Genomic DNA, 25,514 nt, shown 5'->3' with positions numbered 1-25,514 from the left:
TGTCTGTGTAGCTTAGAACATGTCCCAGAATTTTCTGTCATGCACAGGGTCCTGTGGTAAATAAGTTGGTGTGCAAAAGCTTTGATGTGCGTTAAACCACCATGGTTTAATTTACCCACGAGGGCTGTTGTGTCATGTTGGGAGCCTGTGAGGGCCATTTTTGCGTGGCATCCACGGGCACCCAGCTTACCATGGCTTGTCGTGTTGTGCAAACCCAGGTGGCAAGGGTTGTTTGAGGCTTCTGAGGAAAATCTTGCCCTGAGGAAATGGAATAAGAAGCAGACACAACTAGATGAGCTGGTACCATCCAGCTCCCAGTGGTGGCCTCTCCCTGGCCTAACTGTCATTAGGATTAGAAAACCCTCAAATAACCTATGGTTTGTTTTAGGGTTATTTGTGGGCTGTTTAACTGTCAAACAAGCTCTGCCACCTGGGTTCACATGACACAACAAGCCAGGCAAGCTGGGTTCCTATGGGCGCCACGCAAAAATGCCGCCTGGCGTGACACTATAGCTCCATAGGTGAATTAAGCCACAGTGGGCTGTTGTGACATGCAAACAGCTCCTTTATATCACAAAAGCTCCTCCCTCCCCCAACTGCCATCACAAAGGCTTCTGAGGAACATCTTTCCCTGAGGAGATAGAAGAAGAAGCAGACACAACTAGGTGAGCTATTACCATCAAGCTCCTAGTGGTGGCCCCAACCTCTCCTACCTGCCATCAGAAAGGCTTCTAAGGAAGCATCTCACCCTGTGGGGGTAGGAGAAGTAACAGATTCAGCTTGAATTGAAAAGAAGATAAACTGCAGAAAAAAAGAAAGAAAAGAGGAACAGGTCAGCAGAGAACTGGCCAGCCTACAAGGACAATAGATGCAGTGCAAACCTGTGTTCAGTGGGTTTATTCCCATCCATCTGGACAAGCATCTCCACCATGCTTGCTTTTTTCCCCTCCTCCATCCCAGTCTCATTCCTCATGTCTTGAGTCATTTTAGACTGTAAGCCGGAGGGCAGGGAGTGCCTAATTATTAATTATTGTAAGCCACTCTGGGAGCCTTTTGACTAAAGAGTGGGACAAACATGCTTTGAGTGAATGAGTGAGTGAATGAATGAATGAATGAATGAATAAATACCATGTGGAACCTTTGTGGAAACATTGTGTGGCATCTGGTTAACCATGCATCTTTTCTGAAGCCAAATAATGTGAACAGCTAGGAATCCTATGGATCCATCAAGGGAAAGTTGGAAATGCCACATAGGGTTTTTCCAGATGAAGATTTATTGAGGAATCACCGTGGCTCATTCACTCATAGTTCATGGGTGATCCAGACAATGCCGTTGTCCTTTTGTAATCCACCTGTGTTTTCCAGCAGTTATCCTGACTTTTTGCTTAACGTGGAGAATCAGTTAAGGAGGAAAAGATCAGAACAACTGCACATTTTCTTTGATGGTGTGCACAGGAAAATGTAGAATGGAAGCAGGGTGAGAGGAGTGGTCCCTGGGGGTAGGTGGACGATGTGTCGGGGATGCATCACCTTTCCTGATTCTTTGCCATGTATTTCCTGCTGTAGAGCCATGTCCTGCAGCTCCTTCAAGCTGTTCAAAACGACATTAGCAGCCACTTCTTCGGCTGCTTTACACCTGCAACACGGTGCTGAAATCACCTGCTTGACTTTGTAGTTGGGGTGTATGTAGGTTTGTATGTATGTTAGCGGTATTCCTGAAGAACAGACTTGTGCAAGGACTGTAAATTAATAATAATAATTGGGGGAGGGGGTGCTGAGGCTTTTTAAAAAACAAAACAGGGAGAGGGGAATCTGCTCAGTTTGCTTTCAGCTGCACGGCAGTAGGACGCCTTTCTAGCAGTCATGTTTGTTGGGAAACCAAGCAGGAACTTAGCAGATGTAGAAGAGAGATATGTTCCATATTTCTAAAGGAAGGAATTCTGAAATACCACACTTCCATTAAAAAAACCCGGGTTTTTTAGAAAAGCGGCGTGTGCAGGTGAGTTACACTCACCAATACACATGCCCAGAATGGAGAAAAACTACTGTGGGAGGGGTACACAGAAATGGGAGGGATAGAGAAATGACACCTGGGCACATTCTGGCATGGACCGCTCCCCTCATGTGGATGTGAAAACCCGCTATGCCCATTGATAAAAAGGGTCTTGGTGTGGGCTGCGGGTTTCAAAATTGCAGGCCACAAAACCTGGTACGGTTACTAGCTAACTGCAAAAAAAAAAAAAAAAGGGCTCCGTGTGGAAAACTCCATAATGTTGTTGCGCGAGACCGTTTCCTCAACTGAATCCACAAGTGCAAAGTGACCGATCGGAGTTGGACTTAGCTCATTTATATGCTGCAAAGCGAAACCACTGCCAGAGGACTCTGTACTCAAGATTCGTTTTTTTATTTACTTTTTTTTTTTTTAAGGGGAAATCCCTGCTCTTCTGTACTTCCCCCTTAAAGTACATTTTTGTTGAATAAAAGCTGGTGTAAAGCAGCCGCCTAGATGCTATCTTCCTGCAGGGGAAATGTTGCAAGATCTTTTTTTCCCCGCTCCCCCAAGTGCTATGATAGTTGGCGGTTCTTGGAATCAACTTCTAGAATGATTTCTGTCCTCCATGGTAACAGCTGTCTTTGATGACTGCTAAAAGAAGTCAGCAGATTAACTGCAAATTATCTCTTGAGCACTGGAGTTTTACTCTAGAACTGACTAGTGTATGTTTTGCTCTTCCTTGCAGATATTGCAGTGGTGGAGATGAGCGATGCTTTCCGTCAGCCTTCCCTCTTCTATCATCTGGGAGTCCGAGAGAGCTTCAGCATGGCCAACAACATTATCCTCTATTGCGATACAAATGCAGATTCCCTGCAATCACTGAAGGTAAGAGATGTCCTTGTACACTGAAAAAATTGAGGTTCTGGGTAGGTGTGGGTGGGAGAATCATTCAGAAAAAAGTATCATTGCATTGCTGTAAAACCTTCCCAGGTCCACACAGTTCTCAGTATTGTTTATAATTTACTAGCAGCTGGTAAAGGAGCCAAAGGTGGTAAAGGATCCAGGAGGTGGTACTAATAAAACAAACTCAAATGTCACCCCCCTCCCCCAGTACACACAGATCTGCTAAGCATACAGCGTTCTCTTTAGGCAGGAAGAAAAATCTCTTTCAACCTTAAACTAGACTCTGACCATAAACACATTTCAGCAATAAAAGCTTAGCTATGTGATAGAAGAGAGTGAGTTGAAAGTGAAAATTGAATGTTAGCTAAGTGTGTGCTAAGGGGTGGGCACCTTCGGAGGGTCCCGGGGCCATTTCTGCCCTTCTGCAGGCTGCACTCCTGTTGCTGCTGTCAGCATCTCTCAACAGTGGCCAAAATAATAATAGTGATAGTAATAGTAATAATGGCAGTTTTCTGTCAAAATTTGGCAGCAAACTGCTATGGAGCAGTAAGTAGGTCAAGTTTAGCTTGTTCTCGGGTTGCTTGAGAACAAGCTAAATGTGACCTATTTGGTGCTCCATAGTGATGAACCGCCGATTTTTTGGCCGCCATGAATTTCAGCAATGGGATTTGACGGGGGCACTATGCGGTCTGTGTACATTGCCCACCTCTGTGCTAAGTGAACCTTAACAAATCCTGTCTTTCCATACTCTCTTGCTTTTTAGGAAGCTGCCTTGCATGGTCAGTATGGATAGTAGAAAGATGAAATGGCCATTTAAAAAAAAATTAAAAAAAATATTCAGGGAGGTGTTCCACTCCAATATATTCATTTTCTTAGTTGTCCTTGTCCCATGTAAGGATGCTGCTTGAAGTGGCAAGCTGATGTGCTTACTACCACAGGTTTTAAAAATTCTTTTCCCTCACCATTGCTTGCCCTCATCCATTCCATGTTGGTCTTTTGAATCTTAAGGGTGCAAAGAGCAGTATAGAAACAATTCAAGAACAAGAGATACAATGAAGAGCAAATCAAAATGAATGAAATGAACTACTCCAAAGAGGCTCTGGTGTGGACAATATAGAGTTGGAAGGAACTCAGTGCATCATTCCTGTGCCAGGATAGCCTGTGCCAGGATAGCCTGTGCCAATATATTGTTCCCTGTTGTAATGCAAAGCATTTTGGCATGGCGTGGCCTCAAATGGGCAATTCAGACCACTTCAAGTTATATAATAACTCTATGTTATTAGAGTTATTATAACTCTAATAACTCTGATCCCCCTTCATGGATCACTGCCTTGTTGTGGCGAAGGGGCTTGCATAACTCAGTGAAGCCATAAGCTATGCCGTGCAGGGCCACCCAAGACGGACAGATCATGGCAGAGAGTTCTGACAAAATGTGGTCCACTGGAGAAGGAAATGGCAACCCACTCCAGTATTCTTGCCAAGAAAACCCCATGGAACGTATCACAAGGCTAAAAGATATGATGCCGGAAGATGAGCCCCTCAGGTCGGAAGGTGTCCAATATACTACTGGGGAAGAGCAGAGGGTATTTCCAAGTAGTGCCAGAAAGAGTGAAGCGGCTGGGCCAAAGCCGAAAGGACACTCAGCTGTGGATGTTTCTGGTGGTGAAAAGAAAATCCGATGCTGTAAAGAACAATATAGTTTAGGAACCTGGAATGTCAGATCAATGAATCAAGGTAAGCTGGAGGTGGTCAAACATGAGATGGCAAGATTGAACATGGACATCTTGGGAATCAGCGAACTAAAATGGACAGGCATGGGCGAATTTAATTCAGGTGACCATCATATCTACTATTGTGGGCAAGAATCCCTTAGAAGAAATGGAGTAGCACTCATAGTCAACAAAAGGGTGGGAAAAGCAGTACTGGGGTACAATCTTAAAAATGATAGAATGATCTCAGTACGAATCCAAGGCAAACCATTCAACATCACAGTAATTCAAGTCTGTGCCCCAACCACTGAGGCCGAAGAAGCTGAGGAGAAAGCAAGAAAGCTGAGGAGAAAGCTGAGGAGAAAGCAAGAGAATTCCAGAAAAATGTCTATTTCTGCTTCATTGACTATGCTAAAGCTTTTGATTGTGTGGATCACAACAAACTGTGGCAAATTCTTAAAGTGATGGGAGTACCAGACCACCTTACCTGTCTCCTGAGAAACCTGTACGAGGGTCAAGAAGCAACAGTAAGAACCAGACATGGAACAACCGATTCGTTCAAAATTGGGAAAGGAGTACGACAAGGCTGCATATTGTCACCCTGCTTATTTAACTTATATGCAGAGTACATCATGAGAAATGCCGGGTTGGATGAATCAGAGATCGGAATTAAGATTGCTAGGAGAATTATCAACAACCTCCGATATGCAGACAATACCACCCTAATGGCATAAAGCGAAGAGGATCTGAAGAGCCTCTTGTTGAGGGTGAAAGAGGAGAGTGCAAAAGCTGGTTTGAAACTCAACATTAAAAAAAACTAAGATCATGGCAACTGGCCCCATCACTTCCTGGCATATAGAAGGGGAAGAAATGGAAGCAGTGACAGATTTTACTTTCTTGGGCTCCAAGATCACCACAGACGGTGACTGTAGCCATGAAATTAAAAGACGCTTGGTCCTTGGGAGGAAAGCTATGGCAAACCTAGACAGCATAGTAAGAAGCAGAGACATCACCTTGCCAACAAAGATCCGTCTAATCAAAGCTATGGTTTTCCCAGTAGTAATGTATGGCTGTGAGAGCTGGACTATAAGGAAGGCTGAGCGCCGAAGAATTGATGCTTTCGAACTGTGGTGCTGGAGAAGACTCTTACAAGTGCCCTGGACTGCAAGGAGGTCAAATCAGTCAATCCTAAAGGAAATCAACCCTGAGTGCTCATTGGAAGGACAGATACTGAAGCTGAAGCTCCAATATTTTGGCCACCTAATGCGAAGAGAAAACTCTCTGGAAAAGACCCTGATGCTGGGAAAGACTGAAGGCAAAAGGAGAAGGGGACGGCAGAGGATGAGATGGCTAGATAGCATCACCGATGCAATGAATATGAACTTGAGCACGCTCCGGGAGAGAGCGCAGGACAGGAAGGCCTGGCATGCTATGGTCCATGGGGTCACGAAGAGTTGGACACGACTGAACGACTGAACAACAACAAGAGTTATATAAGACCTGGTCTTGATGGTGATGAATACTGCTAGAACTGGTTTCTTGATTTTTAGATAAAGAATTTCTCCTTGGTGCTAGGAAAAGAAACTCTGGTGGTCTTATGATGTTTGGGGACATGTTGCATCCCTCTCTTTCCTTTTCTTGTGCAGTCTCAGGTCTCTCCAGCCAAAATCCAACATCCTAAGCACTACACTGCCCTCTGCCAGCTCACTATTCTAGACTGTCAGCTGATCCTAATAAATTGGGTATTATGCTACTTACTGCTGTTCTTTAGTGTGTGTGTGTGTGTGTGTGTGTGTGTGTGTAGAGAGAGAGAGAGAGAGAATGCTGAAAAATTTCATTGGATAAGAACAGCTGGTCCCTTAGGGATAAGAATCTGCATCCCCCATTTTTATTAGGTCATTTCCCCCATCCCCATGCCGATATTATGCCATTTCATAAATGCATGGGATGGGCAGAAGAAGCAATGCTGGAACAGTGTCATTGCTGTTGGTATGCCAGCGCTGGCATAATATTACTCCAGCTCTGCAAACAGCTGCACCAGCATAAATATTCAGGATGGACATGTAAAATGATTCATAAACAAATGACTGTGCTCTGCATATTATTGTGGTTTAACTACTATCTTGCTACAGAAATTGGTCGCATTTTCCCAATTTAGAGTTGCAATTTTTGCGCGGGGGGTGGGGAGGCTTTCTCCTGCCCCCTTAATGACAGCCTGACATATATAAACTAGACACGTGAAGCTTTTCCCATTAGTTTATTTCCATGCCAGGAAAAACTTCAGTAGGGATGCTTCCAGAATGAGAGCTCCTGTTGCTAACCATCAAAAGGCATTGTGCAATTATTCAGTTTTTTTCTTTCTTAACAGATATTTTTCTGATAAGAAAAAATATGGAGGGAACAGTGGGAAAAGATGGGAGGGACATAAATGGAAGACAACAGATTCTTGACTCCCTGTAAAATTCTGTGAATGAGGCAGGGCAATTGCACAATTAAGCCCTCAACTGCTTCATTTCTGTAGCCCAGCCTCCTGTTAAAGGCACAGTGACTGTACTTGTTAGTAGCTGAATGCAAGACATACATCACACCAGCTTTCTTTTTATCCCTAGGCCAGGGGTGCAGAATCTCAGGTCCAAGGGCCAAATCCAGTCCTCCACAGTTGTCCAAATGAACATGCCCCTTTCCCCTGGTCTCACCCCCTTTCCCCCAACCACCAATCATTTTGTTGTTTCCCAGCTTTTGTACATATTTCCCAGTTTAAAGGTTGAAATGCCTCTGCTAAGGCTTAGTTACTGGCAGTAAGAGCTTTAACCTAAAATATGTTGGTATTTTTGATCCAGCCCCCTTTGCTTTTGGCCCCACCCACCACTGGGATGCAGCTCCTGAGAGCTTCTGCAAAATGGAATTCGGTCCTCAGGCTGGAAGAGGTTCAACACCCCTGCCCTAGGGAAAATAAATATAACATTCCAAGGGCAAACATAATATTCAAACAAATTCAAAGTTCTGTATTAATTAAGTATAATTGAAATGCATACATAAATCATTTATAGTTTGTTCTAACTCTCAGGTGTATCCTTTTCTTTATAGGAAATTATTTGCCAGAAGAATAATGTAAGTATGTTTTTAAAAACAAAACAAAAATAACTCTTGCTGCATGAATTTCTGTTATATACAAATTTGTTTATTGTCCAATGACTTGTCTGAAGATTTAAACATTATTTTGCCACATTTTCTGTGGTACAGCTATTCCGTACATCTCAGTTGTTGTTCGGTTTAAAATGCCTGAATTCCATTTATTTATTTAGCGCCATCAATGCACATGTCACTCTACATAATAAGAATAAAACAGCAAGTCCCTGCCACAAAGGTGTACATTCTAATAAATCACAAAATGAAACCAAAAGGAAGGGAAGGGAATGCACAAAATGGACACAGGAAAACACTACAATACTAATAATCAGCATTACCCACAATAAAATCTAAACTAACATTTCAGAAGCTTAGGAAAAGAAAAAGGTTTTTTTAACTGAGATTTAAAAACAGTAATTGAAAACAATTTGCAAATACTCTGGAAGAGAATTCCAAGGATAGGGAGCAGCAAGGGAAAATGGACAGATCTAGGCAAGAGAAGTAGAAACCCTTGGACGGGTAAGAAAGCATAGCATTCAAAAAGCAAAAAATGCAAGCAGGGCTATGATGCAAAATAATGGCTGAAAGATAAGGAGGAGCTAAACCATGACAGGCTTTGAAAGTCAAAAGAAGAAGCTTAAACTGAATCCTGGGGCCTGTCTACGTGGGAGGTTTTCTCTGATGCTGCTTTGGCTTAAACTCATTAGGGGCACATGAAGTCGTGGCCACTCTGCAGCTACCCTGGAGTTTACCTGTGGGGAAGCAGGGTACTTCTACTCCATTGTTTTTCTTTAATTCAGCTCCCCTGCAGTTCAGCTGCTATGTGCCCATCCCTCCGCTTTAAATTCGGTGTGATTGGGGCATTCCTAGGGGTGTGTCTTTCATCTGGCCATGCCTTCCATAACATAGGTAACTAGAATAACTAGCCTGCCTTTCCAACACATCAAAGTGGTAGGGCAGTCTTTCAAGCCTTCAGAATCCTGCTGCACTTCCTTTCCTCCAGTGGGAGTAATTAGCCTCTGTGATTATGAATTTCTCTGATGTTTGTGTTACTTAGTTTCTGTGATGTTATGTAAAGTAGCTCCTTTGATGTCATGTGAAGTCATGTCTCTGATGTTGTGTGAAGTCGCTTCCCTGATGTCTCGTAACTTTGCTTCTCTGTGATGCTTGCAGTAAGGGCTTAAGGGCATAGGCCCTTATGCACATAAAGGCTTAATCACAGTAGTAATCTACCATGGTCTTGGGATCACGGGAACACAGAAGTCTGTCATTTCAAGCAGGGAGAAGTGTCTAAGAAGGAGAAAGGGGGGTTGGAAGCTATAACTCCACAACAGTTTGCTGGAATGGGGACAAATTGAGAGGGGGGATTGTTCTCATAGGGAGCCTTCAGATGCTGCACTTGAGAATTGGGGATTTTTGCTTCTTTACGCAGAAGTGCACACATTGGGGAAAAGTGGGGGCAGCTCTAACTCTATGACAGTTAGCTGGAATGGACTTGTGAATTAGTTACTCTCCATTCATAATAATGTAGTAGCGGGGGGGGGGGAGCCTGCACAGGGAAACATGCCTCCCTCATTAGTTGAGCAGCCCCTGCAAGGTTGATGACATTCAGTTCTATTCCCTTCACCTAACCCAGAAGTATGTTCCTTTCAAGTGCTGTGTGACCTGTGAAAACTGGATTTTAAACATATGATAGACTTGGCTTATCTTGCTTCGTGTGTCCCTGATGGACCAAAGCCGATTCCATGAAAATCCAGATAATACGCCAACAGGCTTTTCATTCCGTTGTCAAGAAGATTCCGCCCTGCCCCGGCCCATAAAGAATAGGAAGCCAGTGAAAAGATTTCAGGACAGGAGTGACATGATCAAAGTGATGTGCCAGGAAAATAATCCTAGCAGCAGTGTGCTGAATAGAAACCAAAGAACTAATATGAGTTAAAGGAAGACCAGTCAAGGGAAGATTGCAGTAGTCAAGATGAGAAACAACCAGAGCATGAACAAGAGTTTTGGCAACAGAAACAGATAAGAACAGTTGGATCCTGGTGATATTATATGGGAAGAAACTACAAGACTTGGCTATAGCCTCAATATGTGGAACAAAGGAAAGAGAGGAATCGAAAATGAAGCCAAGACTACATGCTTCCTCAACCTGATAGATAGTAAGATTATTAACAGTAATGGAAAATGTATGTTGAAGAGAGGACTTGGGGGAGGGGGGGACAAGCAATTCTGTCTTTGCCATATTAAGTTTCAGATGTCAATGAAGCATCCAAGCTGAGATATCCAAAATACATGCTTTTATTTATTTGTTTGTTTCATTTCTATACTGCCCAATAGCCGAAGCTCTCTGAAATGTGATCTTGAACATCAGAAGAAAAATCTGGGGAAGAAAGATACAATTGTGTATCAACGGCATACAAATGATATTAGAGATGATAAGATTGAATAAGATTACCCAAGGAGAGCATATAGAGAGAAAACAACAGTGGGCCCTGTTGAAAACCAATTGAAAACCAATTTGAGTTGCAAAACCCAGGGTCATGAAGGGAGTCCAGCTAAAGATCATGATCAACCATGTTGAAGGCCACAGAAAGATCAAGAAGAATAAGAACAGAATAGAGACCTTTGGACTTAGCGGTGAGAAGATCATCAGTAATCTTCGTAAGAGCTATCCCAGTGGAATGCAAGGGATGGAATCCAGATTAAAAAGGATCCAAGATGGAATTACTCGAAAGAAAATTGAGGCAACGTGAATAAACCACCCATTTCAAAACAAAAGGCAGCAATGAAATAGGATGGTATTTAAAAAGAGAAAGCACATTAAGAGAAGGCTTTTTAAGAATAGGAGAATCTGTAGCATGCTTAAAAACAGGGAAACTGGTCTGGAAGACAAGGACAGATTAAGAAGAAGCAGCAAAGAAGGGAGGATAACAGGAATAACATTGACTAAAAGATGAGAAGGAATAGGATCAAGAGAACAAGTGGAAGGTTTGAGGATACTCTAGACAATTCATCAGATGAGACAAGAGAAAACATTGAAAAAGTAGCAGAAGGAACTGGCAATTGATCTTTCTGTTGCTGAGAAAGGTAATGGAAGAGGGCCAGAAGCAGCAAGATCAGAACAAATATTTTGTCATTAACAGAAAGGGAAAGTGGAAGAGGTGGTGGGACAGGCTTGAAAAGAGAATTAAAAGTAGCAAAAAGTCACTGAGGGTGCCTGGCATTCACCTGAATTGATGGGTAGTGCTTCTGTTTAGCCAAAGAAATAGCAGAAGAAAAAGAAAAAAGAATAAATTTGTAATGAATATAACCCACCCACTCCCTAGTCCTCCTCCAAAGATGTTCAGCTGCCCAGGCACAAGAACGAAGGTAACAAGTAAAGGGAGTGAGCCAAGGCTGTGGTTAAGTAGGGTGAACCATCCGTGTTAGAGATGGGGCAAAATTATCAAGGGCTGAAGATAAAGAAGAAGTAAAAACATAAACAGCTGAGTCCAAAGAGCTAGCAGAAATAACAGAAGGAAGAGAAGATGACAATGCTTGAGAAAAAGCTTCATGATTAATAGAATACTGGTCATGAACAGAATGAGAAACAGAATGTAAGGAAGGAGGATTATACGTAGCCATAAAAGCAACTGGATGATTGTCCAACAGAGGAAACTCAGCAACAGAAAGATCAGAGATTGAGCAAGTCTACAAGATCAAGACAGTGCCCAAGGGAATGTGTGGATGAATCAGTCCAGAGCTTACGGCCAAAAGAAGAAGATAGCAAGAGGAAGTGTAGAGCTGCAGAATCTTGGGGGCTCATCTACATCAATATTAAAATCCCCCAAGATAAGAAGGGTAAGAGTATTGTCTGAGAGAAAGAAGGTCGACCATGGATCAAAATCAGAAATAAACGTCAAAAGTGGGCCAGGAAGGAAGATGATAAATAACTGTTACCTGCAACCTTAGTGGAAAGAAGAGCCTCACCATCTGTACCTCAAATGAAGAAAAATGATGCGATGGCAGAATGGAAAGGGGCTGGAACTGGTACAAGCTAGATAGTAAGAGGCCCACCCCTCCACTACAAGCCTCCAAGTGGCTAGTAGGAGAGAGTCCTCCAAAGGGGAGGGCAGATGAAATGGCAGTATCATGGGCAGGAAGCCAAGTTTCAGTGAGAGTGAGAAGAAGAGATCTAGGAATAAATAAATCATGAATAATAACAGCTTTAGGAGCAATAGAGTGGCAATTCCATAAAGAACAAGCAAAAGGGAGCTGAGAATGGGGAAGACACTCAATGGGAACTAAATTAGGGGAAGCATAATGATAGCAAGCCATATGACTGAAAACAGAAGACCTAAGATTAGAAAATAGAAAATGAACAAAAAGAAAGTGTCTAAAGCCAAAAAGATAAAACAGGTTAAAAAAGGATTACAAAATTCTGTTCCAACCACCAACAACCTTGGCCAACCAAGAAACACAAACATGAGACAAACAAAAGACTCAGATAACTACAATACAGTATGAAAACAAACTAAAAAATGACTCGTCCAATCCAGTCAGGGGGTCATATGCAATATGAAGAAAGCAACAACTGCTAAGAACCAGGGCTGGGAGTTCTCAACAGTCACCCAACAACTCACTCAAACCTGTGGCCCAGGGTCTGAACAGAAATAGCTGAGGAAATGGTTGGTCAAAAAGTCAGCAAGCCGATAAATGAGAACAGGTGGAACCAAGTAGTAGGCATAGTCTGACACCCAGATCAGGTTGACTCGATGTGCAGATCTTTGGGCCAGCTGTGAATAAAATATCAATCAGTATCTTGAAACCACCATCTCTTTGATGAACTTCACTCACTCTAAATAAATCCCACACTGAATTCATTGGCGGTCCAGGATATCAAAAGTAAAGAGTGAATAAATAACTGTATCTTCAGCCCAGCCTCTGGAAAGTAGGGCTAAGCGGAAAGGCCAGCTGAAAGAGCAAAACGTCTGCAAGCAGGAACAATGCTATCCTCCGCAATTGCAGCTGTGTTGAAATGCAAGCAATATAAGAGTAAGAATAATTAACAATGTCTTCAGCCCAGAACGTCTTCAGTCCCAAAGAAAAAGCAGCTGATAAACAGGCAACACAGAAGCCAAAGACCAATGACCAAACAGTCTCCTTCAGATTTCTCTATCCCATACACAGTCTGCATTATCAGCCCATTAAATCTCTCAGCCCAGCTAGTCAAGTCGTGAGATGTAAATAAACTATAGTCAGGGCCAGAAATATTGGAACAAGGGTAACTGTTTTGGCAATTGGCCTCTGTACACCACCACATTGAAGTTGAAAGGAAACACACCCAGATGGGAGCCAAGTCAGGACTTTTAGCTGTAATTCAAGGGGTTGACAAAAGTGGGGCACTAACCATTCAGGAAGGACAGCCAGTGGCAGACACACACCCCCATCATTGGTGGCTCATAAGTAATGGAACGAATGGCTGACAAGCAGCTGCGTGGCCAGGTGTGGCCTGTTTCTGGGTACCCCATGACCAAACAAGCAGATAAAAGGCCTGGAGGTGGTTCTGAGTGTTACATTTGCATTTGGTAGCTGTTCACTGGAACTCCCAACTTGAGGTTGAAAGAGGTGTCCATGTGAGTGAAGGAGGCCATCATTAGGCTGAAGAAACAACATAAACCCATCAGAGGGATAGCAAAAACATTGGGAGTGGCCAGCACAACAGTTTGGACCATCCTGAAAAAGAAGAAATTAACTGGCAAACTCAGCAACAGCAAAAGGCCTGGCAGACCACAGAAGACAACTAAATAGGATGACCGCAGAATGCTGCTTCTGCGGAACCCTTTCACAACATCTAGCCAGGTCAAGGACGCTCTTGAGGATGTAGGCATGTCATTGTCAACATCTACAGTCAAGAGACGACTTTATGAATGTAAATACAGAGGCTTTACAACAAGGTGCAAACCACTGGTAACACTCAAGAACAGAAAGGCCAGATTAGCCTTTGCCAGCAAACACCTAAAAAAGCCTGCCCAGTTCTGGAATAAGGTTCTTTGGACTGATGAAACCAAGATTAACTTGTACCAGAATGATGGGAAGAGAAAAGTATGGAGAAGGAAAGGAACAGCTCATGATCCAAAGCATACCACGTCATCTGTCAAACATGGTGGAGGCAGTATTATGGCATGGGCATGTATGGCTCCCAATGGAACCAGGTCACTGGTGTTTATTGATGACCTGACTGCTGATAAAAGCAGCAGGATGAATTCTGAAGTGTATAGGGCTATACCTTCTGCTCAGATTCAGCCGAATGCTGCCAAACTGATAGGAGGGTGCTGCCTCATATTGCAGATGGATAATGACCCAAAACATACAGCAAAAGCTATTTAAGAGTTTCTGAAGGCAAAGAAGTGGGATGTTCTTCAATGGCCAAGTCAGTCACTTGATCTCCACCCAATAGAGCATGCTTTTCACTTACTGAAGACAAGACTGAAGGCAGAAAGACCCACAAACAAGCAGCAGCTGAAGGCAGCTGCAGTAAAGGCCTGGCAAAGCATCTCAAGGGAGGAAACTCAGCATTTGGTGATGTCCATGATTCCAGACTTCAGGCAGTCATTGACTGCAGAGGATTTTCATCCAGGTATTAAAGGCGATCCTTCAGTTTGAAATGATGTTGGTTTGTTCCATTACTTATGAGCCACCAACGATATGTGTGTGTGTATGCCACTGGCTGTACTTCCTGAATGGTTAGTGCCCCACTTTTGTCAAACCCCTTGAATTACAGCTGAAAGTCCTGACTTGGCTCCCATCTGGGTGTGTCTCCTTTCAACTTCAATGTGGTGGTGTACAGAGGCCAACTGCCAAAACAGTTATCCTTATTCCAATATTTCTGGCCCTGACTGTATATCTTCAGCTCAGGCTCCAGATAAATAGGGTTATGTGGAGGAGTCCAACAGGAGAGCAACAAACAGAATCAGCACACAAGTATAATTCCATCCTCCTCTGTTCAATTCTCTATTATTGCAACTGCTGTACTCCAGGCAGAACAGAGATAAGAAAATATGAAGGCGGAGAGAAGTGAAAAAATCCAGTAAAAGTCACGTAAATACACTTTCAAACACTAGTAGATAAGGAAGTGATAAAAAAAAGTAAAACCAAGACAACTGGTGAAAAATACTTTTTCATTCATTAGCAAACAAGTAGCAAACGCCGAGTAATTACGAAGCTCCAACAAACGCTGCCATCTTATATCCCATCAGCAAATCTTTGAAATCCTTTAATCAACTTGTTGCTAGGTACCATGTTTACCCAATCACATTGACTTTACTAGTTTCTACTATTTGTCTCTTTGCTGTTTCCTTCGCACAAACAACCTTTCTTGAGTCTCTCCTCTCGCGCATCCCTTTCCCATGGGCTGGATCTACATAGAGCTTTTATGCCAGTCCTGCTGTGCCCCGAAGTTGATAAAGTCAGATGATGTATGCCCTGCTGTGTAGCCAGCAAGCTGTTTCTAGCTCTAAAATCTGGTGTTTCTGAAACTGCTATTCTGGCAGATTATCCCATCGCAGCATTTGCATGGTGCCTTCAGGGTCTGTGTGAGCTGGAATGCCTTGCTGCCAGCTGCTAGAGCAGCACTGATTGGTGGAAGGGAAAGTGGTGTGTGGAGAGCAGAGTCACATTTACCAGGAAGTAACTTCAAATTTGCCAGGTATAGGATGGAGGGGTTGAGAGAATTCCTCTGCCTGTTGTTATAAACATTCATTGAGAGTGGGAGTGGTGGAGAGCAAGCCTCAAGCCTGTCATTCTAAAACTAGGCATCCTGACTTGGAAGTAACTCGTCCTCTTTTGCAGTTTACTGCCTGCAAAGGGGGGTGGGGAAGGGTGGTGGAGAGCAAACCTCAAACAGCGGTACAGGAGTTAACCTTCGACTTCTCCCTATTGGGGTGGTGGTGGTTGGAAATAGCTATCTATCTGCACACCTTCGAATATGAATGGGGCCGGTTCTCTCCTTTCTTCCTTTTAATTTCTTTGCCTCAATACTGGCATGGATAACCATGTCTACTCAGAAGTAAATCACTTTTTTCAATGAGGCTTACTCCCGAGAAAGTCAGCAGGTTGCTTTTGGGTTCCCTGTCTAAAAAAAATAAAAATAAAAGCACCCCTGCATGCAGATCGTTGATTTATACTTATTCCTGCAATGCCCTTCCCCTTCCTGATTCTGAGGTATACAAAGCTTTATTGATTTTAAGAGCTGATGGCCCCCAAATGACCCCTTCCACCAGAACCATTATTATTATTATTATTATTATTAGCACTGCTGCTGCTCAATCATTCACAGTTTCATTTTTCTAGAGGTGCATTCTTGCGCGCCTTTGCATTACTTCATCAGGGCTTAGGGCTGCTGCTGCTGCCACTAGAGGGTGAGGGAGGGGTTGGAGGGAGGATGTTTGCATGTCTGCTTGGAAGTAACTCCTCCATTGCATGCAAGCGAGGGGAGGAAAGCCTGTTGAGTCATATATGTCTGTGCGAAACTGCAGTTCTAGGCGCTCAAATAGCGATAGTGTCTAGTGTCCGCTCATTCTCATCCATTTCACTTGACTGAACACGGAAAGGAGAACGGCTGGAAGTAACTCGGTGTCTCCTATTGACTTAAAGCACAGGAGTGCAGAGAGCTAGGGCAAGCTTGTCTGTCTGCACGTCCACAGCAATTTAACTCAAGTACTTTAATTCACCCCAACTTTCTCTGAGAGAGGGAGCACACTAAATGTGCCTACTCAGAAGTAAATTATGCACGTTCATTCCACTTGAGCAGGGAAAGGAGAACAGGGCCAGAGAGTAAGCCTCCACTCAGTCGCTGCCCAGCACCTATGCAATTCATGACATTGTTCTACTTGCCAACCCAGCCCCAAACTAAAGCAACTTCAGGTGCTGTTTGCCCAGTGCAAGTGAGTTTTTTTTTAAAGGTATACATCACTTTACAGGCTACCATGCACTTCCAGAGATGGAAACCCGAACTGATGAAACTCCGGATTAAACTGGAAACAGATCATGAAGCATCTCCATGTGGATGGGGACATGGTTATTTTTACATGTTCCCTAAAGGACTCATTTTAAGCTAGTTTTGCTTTCCTGCTCTTGCTTTTACAAGCTGGGTACAGGCTGATAAGGTTTCTGCTTTTATGGGTGCTGGCAACTGATAGAATGCACTCCAAAAGCAATGCTAGAATGCATGTAGCACACAGCTCCCATAAGGCACCTTTGCCCTTGTACATAAAAACAACCCTGGTGACCAGACATCCATATAGTCCAGCCTTTGGCTTCTAATGGAGGTCATCCAGATGCCTCCAGGAATCCCACAAGCAGGGAGTATGTTGTATCTCAAAATCCGGTATTCAGAGGTATATTAGAGATTCTGTGAAGGTTTGTTGGTTTCACACCAACAACCCTGCAAGGTAGGACAGGCCTAACTCGGCCACAAGTTTCCCCAAAGTAACCCAGTAGCTCCTGCCCAGGCCAACAGGCACTGTATTTAGCACTGAACTTATTCAGATAGACCACACCAACTGAAGATTGGATAACAGTTTATTAAAAAGGGAAAGGGCAAAGAAGAAGGAATAGGGGAGAGGTGGTAGGTTGTACAGGAAATTACAAGCAAAGTCGAACAAGTACATAACTCTAAGCAAAACCAGAAATGCCAAAGCTCAAGGTGCACACTCTCAAGAGTAAAACAATAAAGCTAGCTAGTCTATCCTATACATACCAAAGTATGGGCCTCTCAGGATAGCCATCGACCAGCAACACACCCTCGTACCGTCAGGGCCAGAAGAGACGCCCACCCCTTCCTTCACTCTCTTTTTATCGTCTAGCCCTAGCAACTCCAGGCAGATTTGGAGCACCCAGTCCAAACTCAGTCTCAGGTCACCCCATCCCACCCTCCCAAGGAGGTTGTATCTTCTCACCAGGCACAGCTATTATCACTTTCCCAATTCGGCAGAGCAACTCCTGGCCTTGAGCTGCCAGGCTGAAAAATGGCCAAAACCCATCAGCCTCCAGGTGCTGCTGTATACGTGACTATCCCTATCCCGTGACTATCCCGATGGCCTTCAAAATCCTTACTCTATTAACCCATTCTTGACAGATTCCATTTAGCTAGCATGGCTAAGAACCATTGGCAGATGTATCCTCTGTTTAGGTGTTCTGCCACTGTATCCATGGAGGGGCTATGCACACTGGTCCCATTTCCTACAGCTTGATTGTGCAGTGGTCTTGATTGTGGGGAAGACTGTACCTGTGTTCAGCTAAATGTGTCTACAATTCCTCCTCAGATCTTCCTGCTTAATGTTGAAAGGTGTTGGTAGAGAGGGCAGGAGAAGCACATACAGCCCCACAGCCCCTCCAGAGATACAGTTTCATTACCCCTGAATTGGACTTGTGAATTAGTCTTATCCCCTTACAAAGGCATCTAATCCCCTTGCAAAGCCAAAGTATGGTTTTCTGTCTCTCTTGTTGGACTTCTGTGTAAACAAGGAGGTTCGTTCTGCCCCAGAATCTTTCACCAACCAAAATAATTGGATGTTGAGTTTTAGGGTGCTTCCAGACAAGGCTTTTCTTGTGCCATCCATCACTCTGCCTCATTCATGGAAATTTACGGGATCTCAACGATGACAATGTCTTCCATGTATAACCCTCCCATGTTTGCCCACCATTTCTGTCTTTTTTCTTTCCACAGAAAAAGCATCAAGGGGGAAAAGGCAAAATAACTGTACAATGTCTTCGTAGCTTTAGGACCCTTCTGTCTGGCAGCACTAAGCTGCTTCCAGGCAAGCATTTACTATGTATTTGCCATGGCTCATTCAATTACATTTTATGGGAGATTCACATGGCATTGGCATCCATTTATAATCCTCCTGTCTTTTCCCAGCTTCCATCTTTTTTCTTACTGAAGAAAGTCCCCCCCTTTTTTAGGAGGACTGAAGAGTCAAGAAATCTCCACAGGCATAGATGTCCTTATCACTTCTCCTTTCTTTTTTAAGAAGTATGGTTTTGATGTGGGCAGTGACCCAGGCAGGTGAACCTATCATAGCTCAACACACATTCAGTATAACTTCTACAGTGGGTACCTTTACTTAAAACATTTTCTTTAAATAATATTTTAATTAGCACTAAAGCATTTTTCTGGCTTTCTGAAAAATATCAAAATAATAGTGAAATACTACTGAAGTGAAAGAGGGTTATAATGCTACTTTATAAAGAAAAAATATCATAGCAATTTAAAAACTAATTTAAAACTTTCCAGTCACTACAATTAACCCCCTTGCTAAAATGGTAGTGACTAGAAAGAGGGTGATGATTATTACATTTATATCGCACCTTTCTTTCTCTTGCAAGGAACCCAAGATGACTTCTATTATCCCCCTCCTCTCCATTTTATCCTCACAACAACCCAGTGAGGTAGGTTAGGCTGAGAGTGAGTGACTGGCCCAGAGTCACCCAGTGGGCTTCATGGATCTCTTGAGTCCAAGTCTAACACTCTAACCACTATACCACGCTGGTTCTCTTTTTCATTTTAAAAAAGATTTTCCCCATAATTTTTAATATATAATACTGCATTATAGCATTATATGGGAATAGCTTTATCATTTCAGTGGCCTTTCATGATTAAAAGAAGATCTAGCCAGATAATTTCACTGTAGCAATCTGATAAGGGAGAGTAACAGCTACCTTATCTGCCAAAATAAGAAAATCATGAAGAGCTCTTTTCAAGGCAAGAGTGACGTTGTGCCTGTTGGTCCGGCCTTCCACAATACTTCTGTACCTGACTGTTGGCAGTGGGGACCCTGAATGGGCCAGTAACCTCTAACCACAAAAATGTTGTCTGCTGATCCAACCTAAAGCTTTTCTTAAGTCTCTTTAGGACTCAGGAGTGAGTGTGTGTGTGTGTGTGTGTGAGAGAGAGAGAGAGAGCGCAGAATGGGGAAAGAGATGTTAACTTTTGGGCGTGGCAGAAGGGTTGTCTGCAGGCTGCTTTAAACTAGTCCACAAACCTGCATGGGGATTGAAGACCAGTGCTGGTTATAAGGAGTGTAGTGGTAAAAAGGGGTATATGGTTGGAAGAACATTGAGTTTTTCTTCAGGCTGTCAGGAGTACTGTTTCATATTGGCCTCAAACGCTGGAGTTGTTAGCTAGGAGGATGCTTTGTTTTGTGGCTTTTTGCCTTTGGTGGGCATCACAGTTATCTCCGTGTTACATTCCCATACACATTGACAGTTGCACTTGTGGAGAGGAAGTTTAGTAGCAGAGTTGGGCAGGATATTTTTGTTTCTCTTTTGAAGTATTTGATGGCTACATCAGAAAACTGTATCTGGAACAGGAAATGTGTTAGAAAGTGATTATATGTTACAAATGGGACAAAGAAGGCTTCAGGATGTTTCATTATATAGAGCAATCTAGAGATATTGAAATTCCTCTGTACTGTTGAAATCAGTGAAAGCCTTTAATGTGCTCAGCCTCACAGGAAGAAGAATAATCAGCTAAACTGATTGTCTCTAGGTAACAGTCATAAAGTCTTGGTGTCTATTCCATCTCCAGTATTGCTTTTAAAGCCTTCCTGTCTCAAACGGCACCAGCTTCAGGAAGGCAGCCAACTTCTCATTAATTCAGTTCTGCATTTTTCAAGAATTGCATAAAATTGTGTTTATGCCCGATGGATCTCTAAATGTGCCTTTATTTTAAATTATGATTTATTTCACACCTTTCCATAATTTGCTTTCCCCAATCTGGTGCTCTCTAGATGTGTTGGACTACAACTCCCAGCATTGGAATGCAGGTTAGAGAAGGCTGCTGGCAGCCAACAGTAGTAAAACCACGAACTGCAATATAATGTAATATGACATGGCTGTCATGTTTGCTCTGGCTGTACCAGGTTTCTACCAGGGTCCCCTGCAGCAGGCATGTGAAGTTTGATCAGCAGGCATGCTGGGAACCTGTGGCTGAGTGTTTAGGAATATTTGTCTGTCTGTATACATATTTACATGCAGCTGCAGGATCACTGGAGAAGTGCGTAGCTTTTCGTTTCTAGTAGCAGAAAGAAAAATAGGGCTGCAGAGACTCAGAGTCACTTCACCAATTAAAGTTTCGCTACACAGGATATCTCCCTCTAAGAAAATATATTTATTGTAAATTTGGAAATGACCCCAATTAGTGTGTCATAGCATGAACATCCATAAACAACAGCTTGTTACATTAATGGGCTGAGAACATAGTGGAAGTTATATGTACACATGAGTTGAAAGCCAGTGTGTGTTTTTAGGCACAATGTATAACAACCCGGGAGAATGGCAATACGCCAGGCCTTGGCACAAAAACATGAGGCCCCTTCTCCCCTTGGGGTATCTGAGGGCTTGAGTCCCATTTCTGCAGGCTACTCCTGCCAGGAAATTAAGAAAGCTCTATGTGTGGGGAACATGATGCTTTGTGAGGAGGAGTAAAGGTCAAGGTGAGCACAGTGGAGGCCATAGGAAGGGAACAGGTTTGGCTGTTACTGGCTCGTCTGTGTCCTTCTTTTCTTTGGCAACTCAGCAGTAGTGGTTTTTGCGTGTGTCTCTGTCCTCATAGTTAAGCTGTCATTGCGGAATGGCATGTAAGGTGAGGGGGCAGAAAAAAAGGGGAGGGGATCAATCCATGCCACCTTCTTATGTCAGCATAGATTTTCTAAAGTGTTGCCTCATGCATCAAAAGGATACTTAAGCCAAGTATTTTTTGGCTAAAAAGGACTGTGTATACTTATCCCAGAAATATTTTCTGAGAAATGGAAGCTAAGTTCTATTTCTCTGTAGCCCAATTCCACCATTAATCCATTAAGCTACCATGTGATGACGTCTCCGTAGAAGTTCCTTGTAACTACTCCCTGTGCAATGAAATCTGGTATTTCCCACAATAGAGTAAGGATATCACAATACCATGATGGGAACATGATGATTACATGATTACAACATGATTACATCCAAAATGATTGTGAGAATTGGGCTGGTGATGACAAATGAAAAGGCATGAAAGATGAGAAAGCTTATCTAATTTTTAATGTCCTGCATGATGTTACTCATTTTGCTGGTCTTATTACCAGTCAGTTAAATAGCAAAATATCCACTTTTTCACTTGTAAAAGTCACCAATATGTATTTGTATTCATTACAATATTAGCAACATGTTGAGCTGATTGCTGAAAATTATGTGATAAATGAGCTTAATAATATGTTCTAAATTTTGCCATCTGTTATGACAGTTTGAAAAAGAAAACCCCGCAGAGAAGTCCTTTCAGCAATAAGTCTGATGCAATATGGTTATTATGGATGTTCTCTGAGAAGGACAAAACAAGGGCAACTTGGGCAATTTTCCAATGAAGCTAATCAAGAAGGACATAATGAATGCTGTGAGATTACAGCATTGCCATGATGTAGTAGTGACAGGCTCAATAATGAACATATATCAGCTCTTCCAGAGCTGGCAGGATCTTTATAACCAAGGGCAGTTGTGGTTATTGTACGCAGAGGGAGTTTGCAGCCAATGCTATGCTTGCTTATTTGGAAATAAATCCCATTGCCAAATTTCTTTCCTAATTTCAGCCTTTAACTCTAGGTAGGCCATACTGCCAGCTTAACAAACTGCTCTCTTGGATGTTTATGACTAGCGAGTGGGCCTGGCTTTGCACGTGTTAGAATAGCCCTACGTTTGCTACAGCAAAGCCTTCAAACAAACTGACACAGCTGTCAGAGTTAGGCATATTTTGCCTGCCCTGCCTGAGTGAAGCCATGTCCTCTGGTGCCTCTAGGCATGGCTTCCACCATGATGCACCCCCTACAGACCCTTGCCCAGTCCATTCCCTTGATGGATAAAGGCATAAAATGGTGTCCCACGGCCTCCTTCATCTTCCCTGGCTTCAAATTCTATGGACTGCAAAGCTATATGCTGGTGAGGAAAGTCTGCCCCAGGGGCTGAAGATGTTACCCCAGGCTTCAACCACAGGGATGCATTTATATTAATTAAAATTAATCAATGCATTTAAAAAACAAAATATTTCCAAGGGTCACACTCATGGAATCCCCTTAGGATGTATGCCAAGTTTCAGTTGTCTAGGTTTCACCATCCTGGAGCTATGTCACAGATGGATGGACTGACAAACATGCATCTTTTATTATTATAGATGGGTATGAAAAAATAGTTTTCAAGCCACCGGATAGTATTTCAGTAGGAGAAACTAAGATACCTTTTAAAATTTCCCAGTACTGACTACTCCTGCAGTATAATATGAAGACGGGCACCAATGTAGCATAAAGCCAAGAAACTAATTTCACAGTGCCTGAGCTGTCATACACCAAAATAAAGTGTCAGCCTTAATTTCTAATATTGTAGCCATGTCACTGCAATGATGTCAAAAAAGAATAACATTTGTTTTCAGAACACTAGCTTAATGTCCAGTGCAGATGAACCCACCACATGAACCTCTACCCACTCAGTCAGGTCACTGTCAGAGATGCTGCTCTGTTGTCACCCCTCTGCTGTCAGAAGTAGTCAGTGGCTGGCTACACAAGATAGAATCATAGAATAGTAGGGTTGGAAGGGGCCTATAAGACCATTGAGTCCAACCCCCTGCTCAGTGCAGGTATGTAAGTGAAGCATCCCTGACTGTCCAGCTTCATCTTGAATGCCTCCAGTGTGGGAGAGCCCACTACCATGAGAGTCCATTATCAAGTTTCTTTAATCGTGCCACCTTGTACCATGGTACCCGAGGGAGTTGCGTTCAGCCATCCTTGCCCAACCTGGCTCTCCCCCATCATTGGCCATGCTGGCATGTGTAGTCCAGCATATCTGGAAAGCACCAGCTGGAGAAGGGTGGTACATCATAGATTAGTATAGTAGAGTTGGAAGGGGCCTACAAGTACATCATTACTTGGGTGGAGGGGACAAGTGGAAACATTGATGTTCCAATTAACTGATAATTAATTTCTATTTTGTATAAATTGCTGGGTTTAGTTGCTGCCTGTATTTCTTATCTTTAGGCGTTTGTTTTGCTTGCTTTGTTGTTAAACTGTGTTTTATTGTTCTTTGGTTGTTAGCTGCCTTGTAGATCTGTGTGGATAGAAAGGTGGGATATTAATGAGTTAAATAATAAATGTTCAATGTCATATCTAGTTTGTCAAGGGACTCCATTTAATTAAAAATGTTGTTTTAAAGCTTTATGAGAATGACATTGAATATAGATTACATTTATAATCTATTTAATTTAATATGGTATAACCACATGTTATAATTTGTTATGCTAAGCACATCTTTTTTCCCCTTCCACAGATGTGCACTGGCAACTACATATTTGTTCCTTATATGATAACTCCCCATAACAAAGTCTATTGCTGTGACAGCAGTTTTATGAAGGGATTAACTGAACTGATGCAGCCCAACTTTGAACTGTTGCTTGGGCCAATATGTTTACCTTTGGTTGATCGTTTTATTCAGCTTTTGAAGATGGCACAGGGCAGCTCAAGGTAAGAGTTCTCACCATAAGTCTTCTGCTGCAAAATGCACACAGCCAAAACCTGTCAAAAAGGGGAGAAACCTACAGTACATGGGTACAGCAAATATAACAAATGTAGTATTTGATAATAGCACCCGAGTGATAATAATCTGGGTGCTCATGTCTGTACAAGGATCAGGCTTGGCCAGTTTTGTGAGCCTGGGTGGCCAGATTCTCTCTGGTCAAGCTGTTTGAGGACCAGACCAGGACCTCCCAGCAATGACATTACTGCCGCTTTGCCAGGAAGAGTCCACGATCTCATCCCTTCAAAGGCTTAAGAAGTTGGCGGGGGTACCTAAAAGGAAAAAAGCAGTCTGAGAGCACTTCATCTTGTACCACTCCCATTGGGAAATGAGGTGCATCTCTGGCAGCTTCCCAGAGTTGCAACAGCTTCTGGGGAGACCTCTCATTTCCCAACGGGAGAAGCACCAACAAGAAAAAGAAGTATACAAATCCCTTCCAGCCTTCCCATATGAACTGTGAATGTGAAGTGCAAGTTTTGTTTTCTAGCAGGCATCCACCCATTCCAGAAATGGGGAGGGCAGCCTGCCATATGAGAGCAGGAATAAAACTTTCATGATCTATCAAAGTGGGGGGTGGGGGTCAGTGTGAGCTGTGTATGGCTTACTGACTGCCCCTGGTTTGTATAGCTGTAGCCGGAGGTGAAAAAAAGACTGGCCTTACCTCATCTTTCTGCCTACTTACTGAATACATGCAGTGTGAAATTGCCCTATGGTAGCCCTGGATTGAATCTTCCTAGAGCTGATCATAGCCCAAATGGGGAACAATTGCTTTTTCCAGAGAAGACTACCCACAATCCTTATTCAGTCCATGGAATGTGGTGTAAAATATACTAATGAATTCCAGTTATTGTGTTGCCCTCTCTTTAGTAATAATATTGCTCAGCATTTATATAGCACAGCCTTTCCCAACCAGGTGCCCTCCAGATGTTTTGGACTACAACTCCCAGCATTCCTGGCCATTAGTCAAGCTGGTTGGAAGCTGATGGGATTTAAAGAACAAAGTATCAGGAGGGCACCAGGTGGGGGAAGACTGATATAGCACTTTGAAATCTTCAAAGCACTTCAGATACATTATCCTGTTGTAATCTATTTAACAACCTTGCAATGTAGGCCAGTATTATTATCCTGTATGGGATACCTGAATGGGTAGCTGAAATTTGGCAATGTGGCAGCAGCAAAAAAGGTTTAAAACAAGGCACTCCTGATCTATA

At 42.9% G+C, this 25,514-nt stretch overlaps 1 protein-coding gene across 5 annotated transcripts in view; it reads left to right on the top strand.

Moving 5' to 3' along the window:
* Positions 1-25,514, top strand: part of MAP3K5 (mitogen-activated protein kinase kinase kinase 5) — a 154,075-nt gene that overhangs the window by 37,952 nt on the left and 90,609 nt on the right. For all 5 annotated transcript variants that reach the window (XR_014786701.1, XR_014786700.1, XM_084827628.1 and 2 more), the window contains exons 2-4: positions 2,739-2,878; positions 7,693-7,716; positions 24,058-24,251. Coding sequence is in view for 3 of the 5 variants with exons in the window: in XM_084827628.1 (XP_084683754.1) it covers positions 2,739-2,878; positions 7,693-7,716; positions 24,058-24,251 (358 nt within the window). In the remaining 2 variants the exon portion in view is untranslated. The remainder of the gene's footprint in view (positions 1-2,738; positions 2,879-7,692; positions 7,717-24,057; positions 24,252-25,514) is intronic.

Source organism: Heloderma suspectum, chromosome 1, assembly GCF_057233095.1.
Source record: "Heloderma suspectum isolate Gila_16-S chromosome 1, 16-S_ref, whole genome shotgun sequence".
In the NCBI taxonomy this organism is placed as follows: Eukaryota; Metazoa; Chordata; class Lepidosauria; order Squamata; family Helodermatidae; genus Heloderma; species Heloderma suspectum.
Note: the sequence above shows the minus strand (reverse complement) of the source record. Positions and strands in the feature narration are given on the sequence as shown.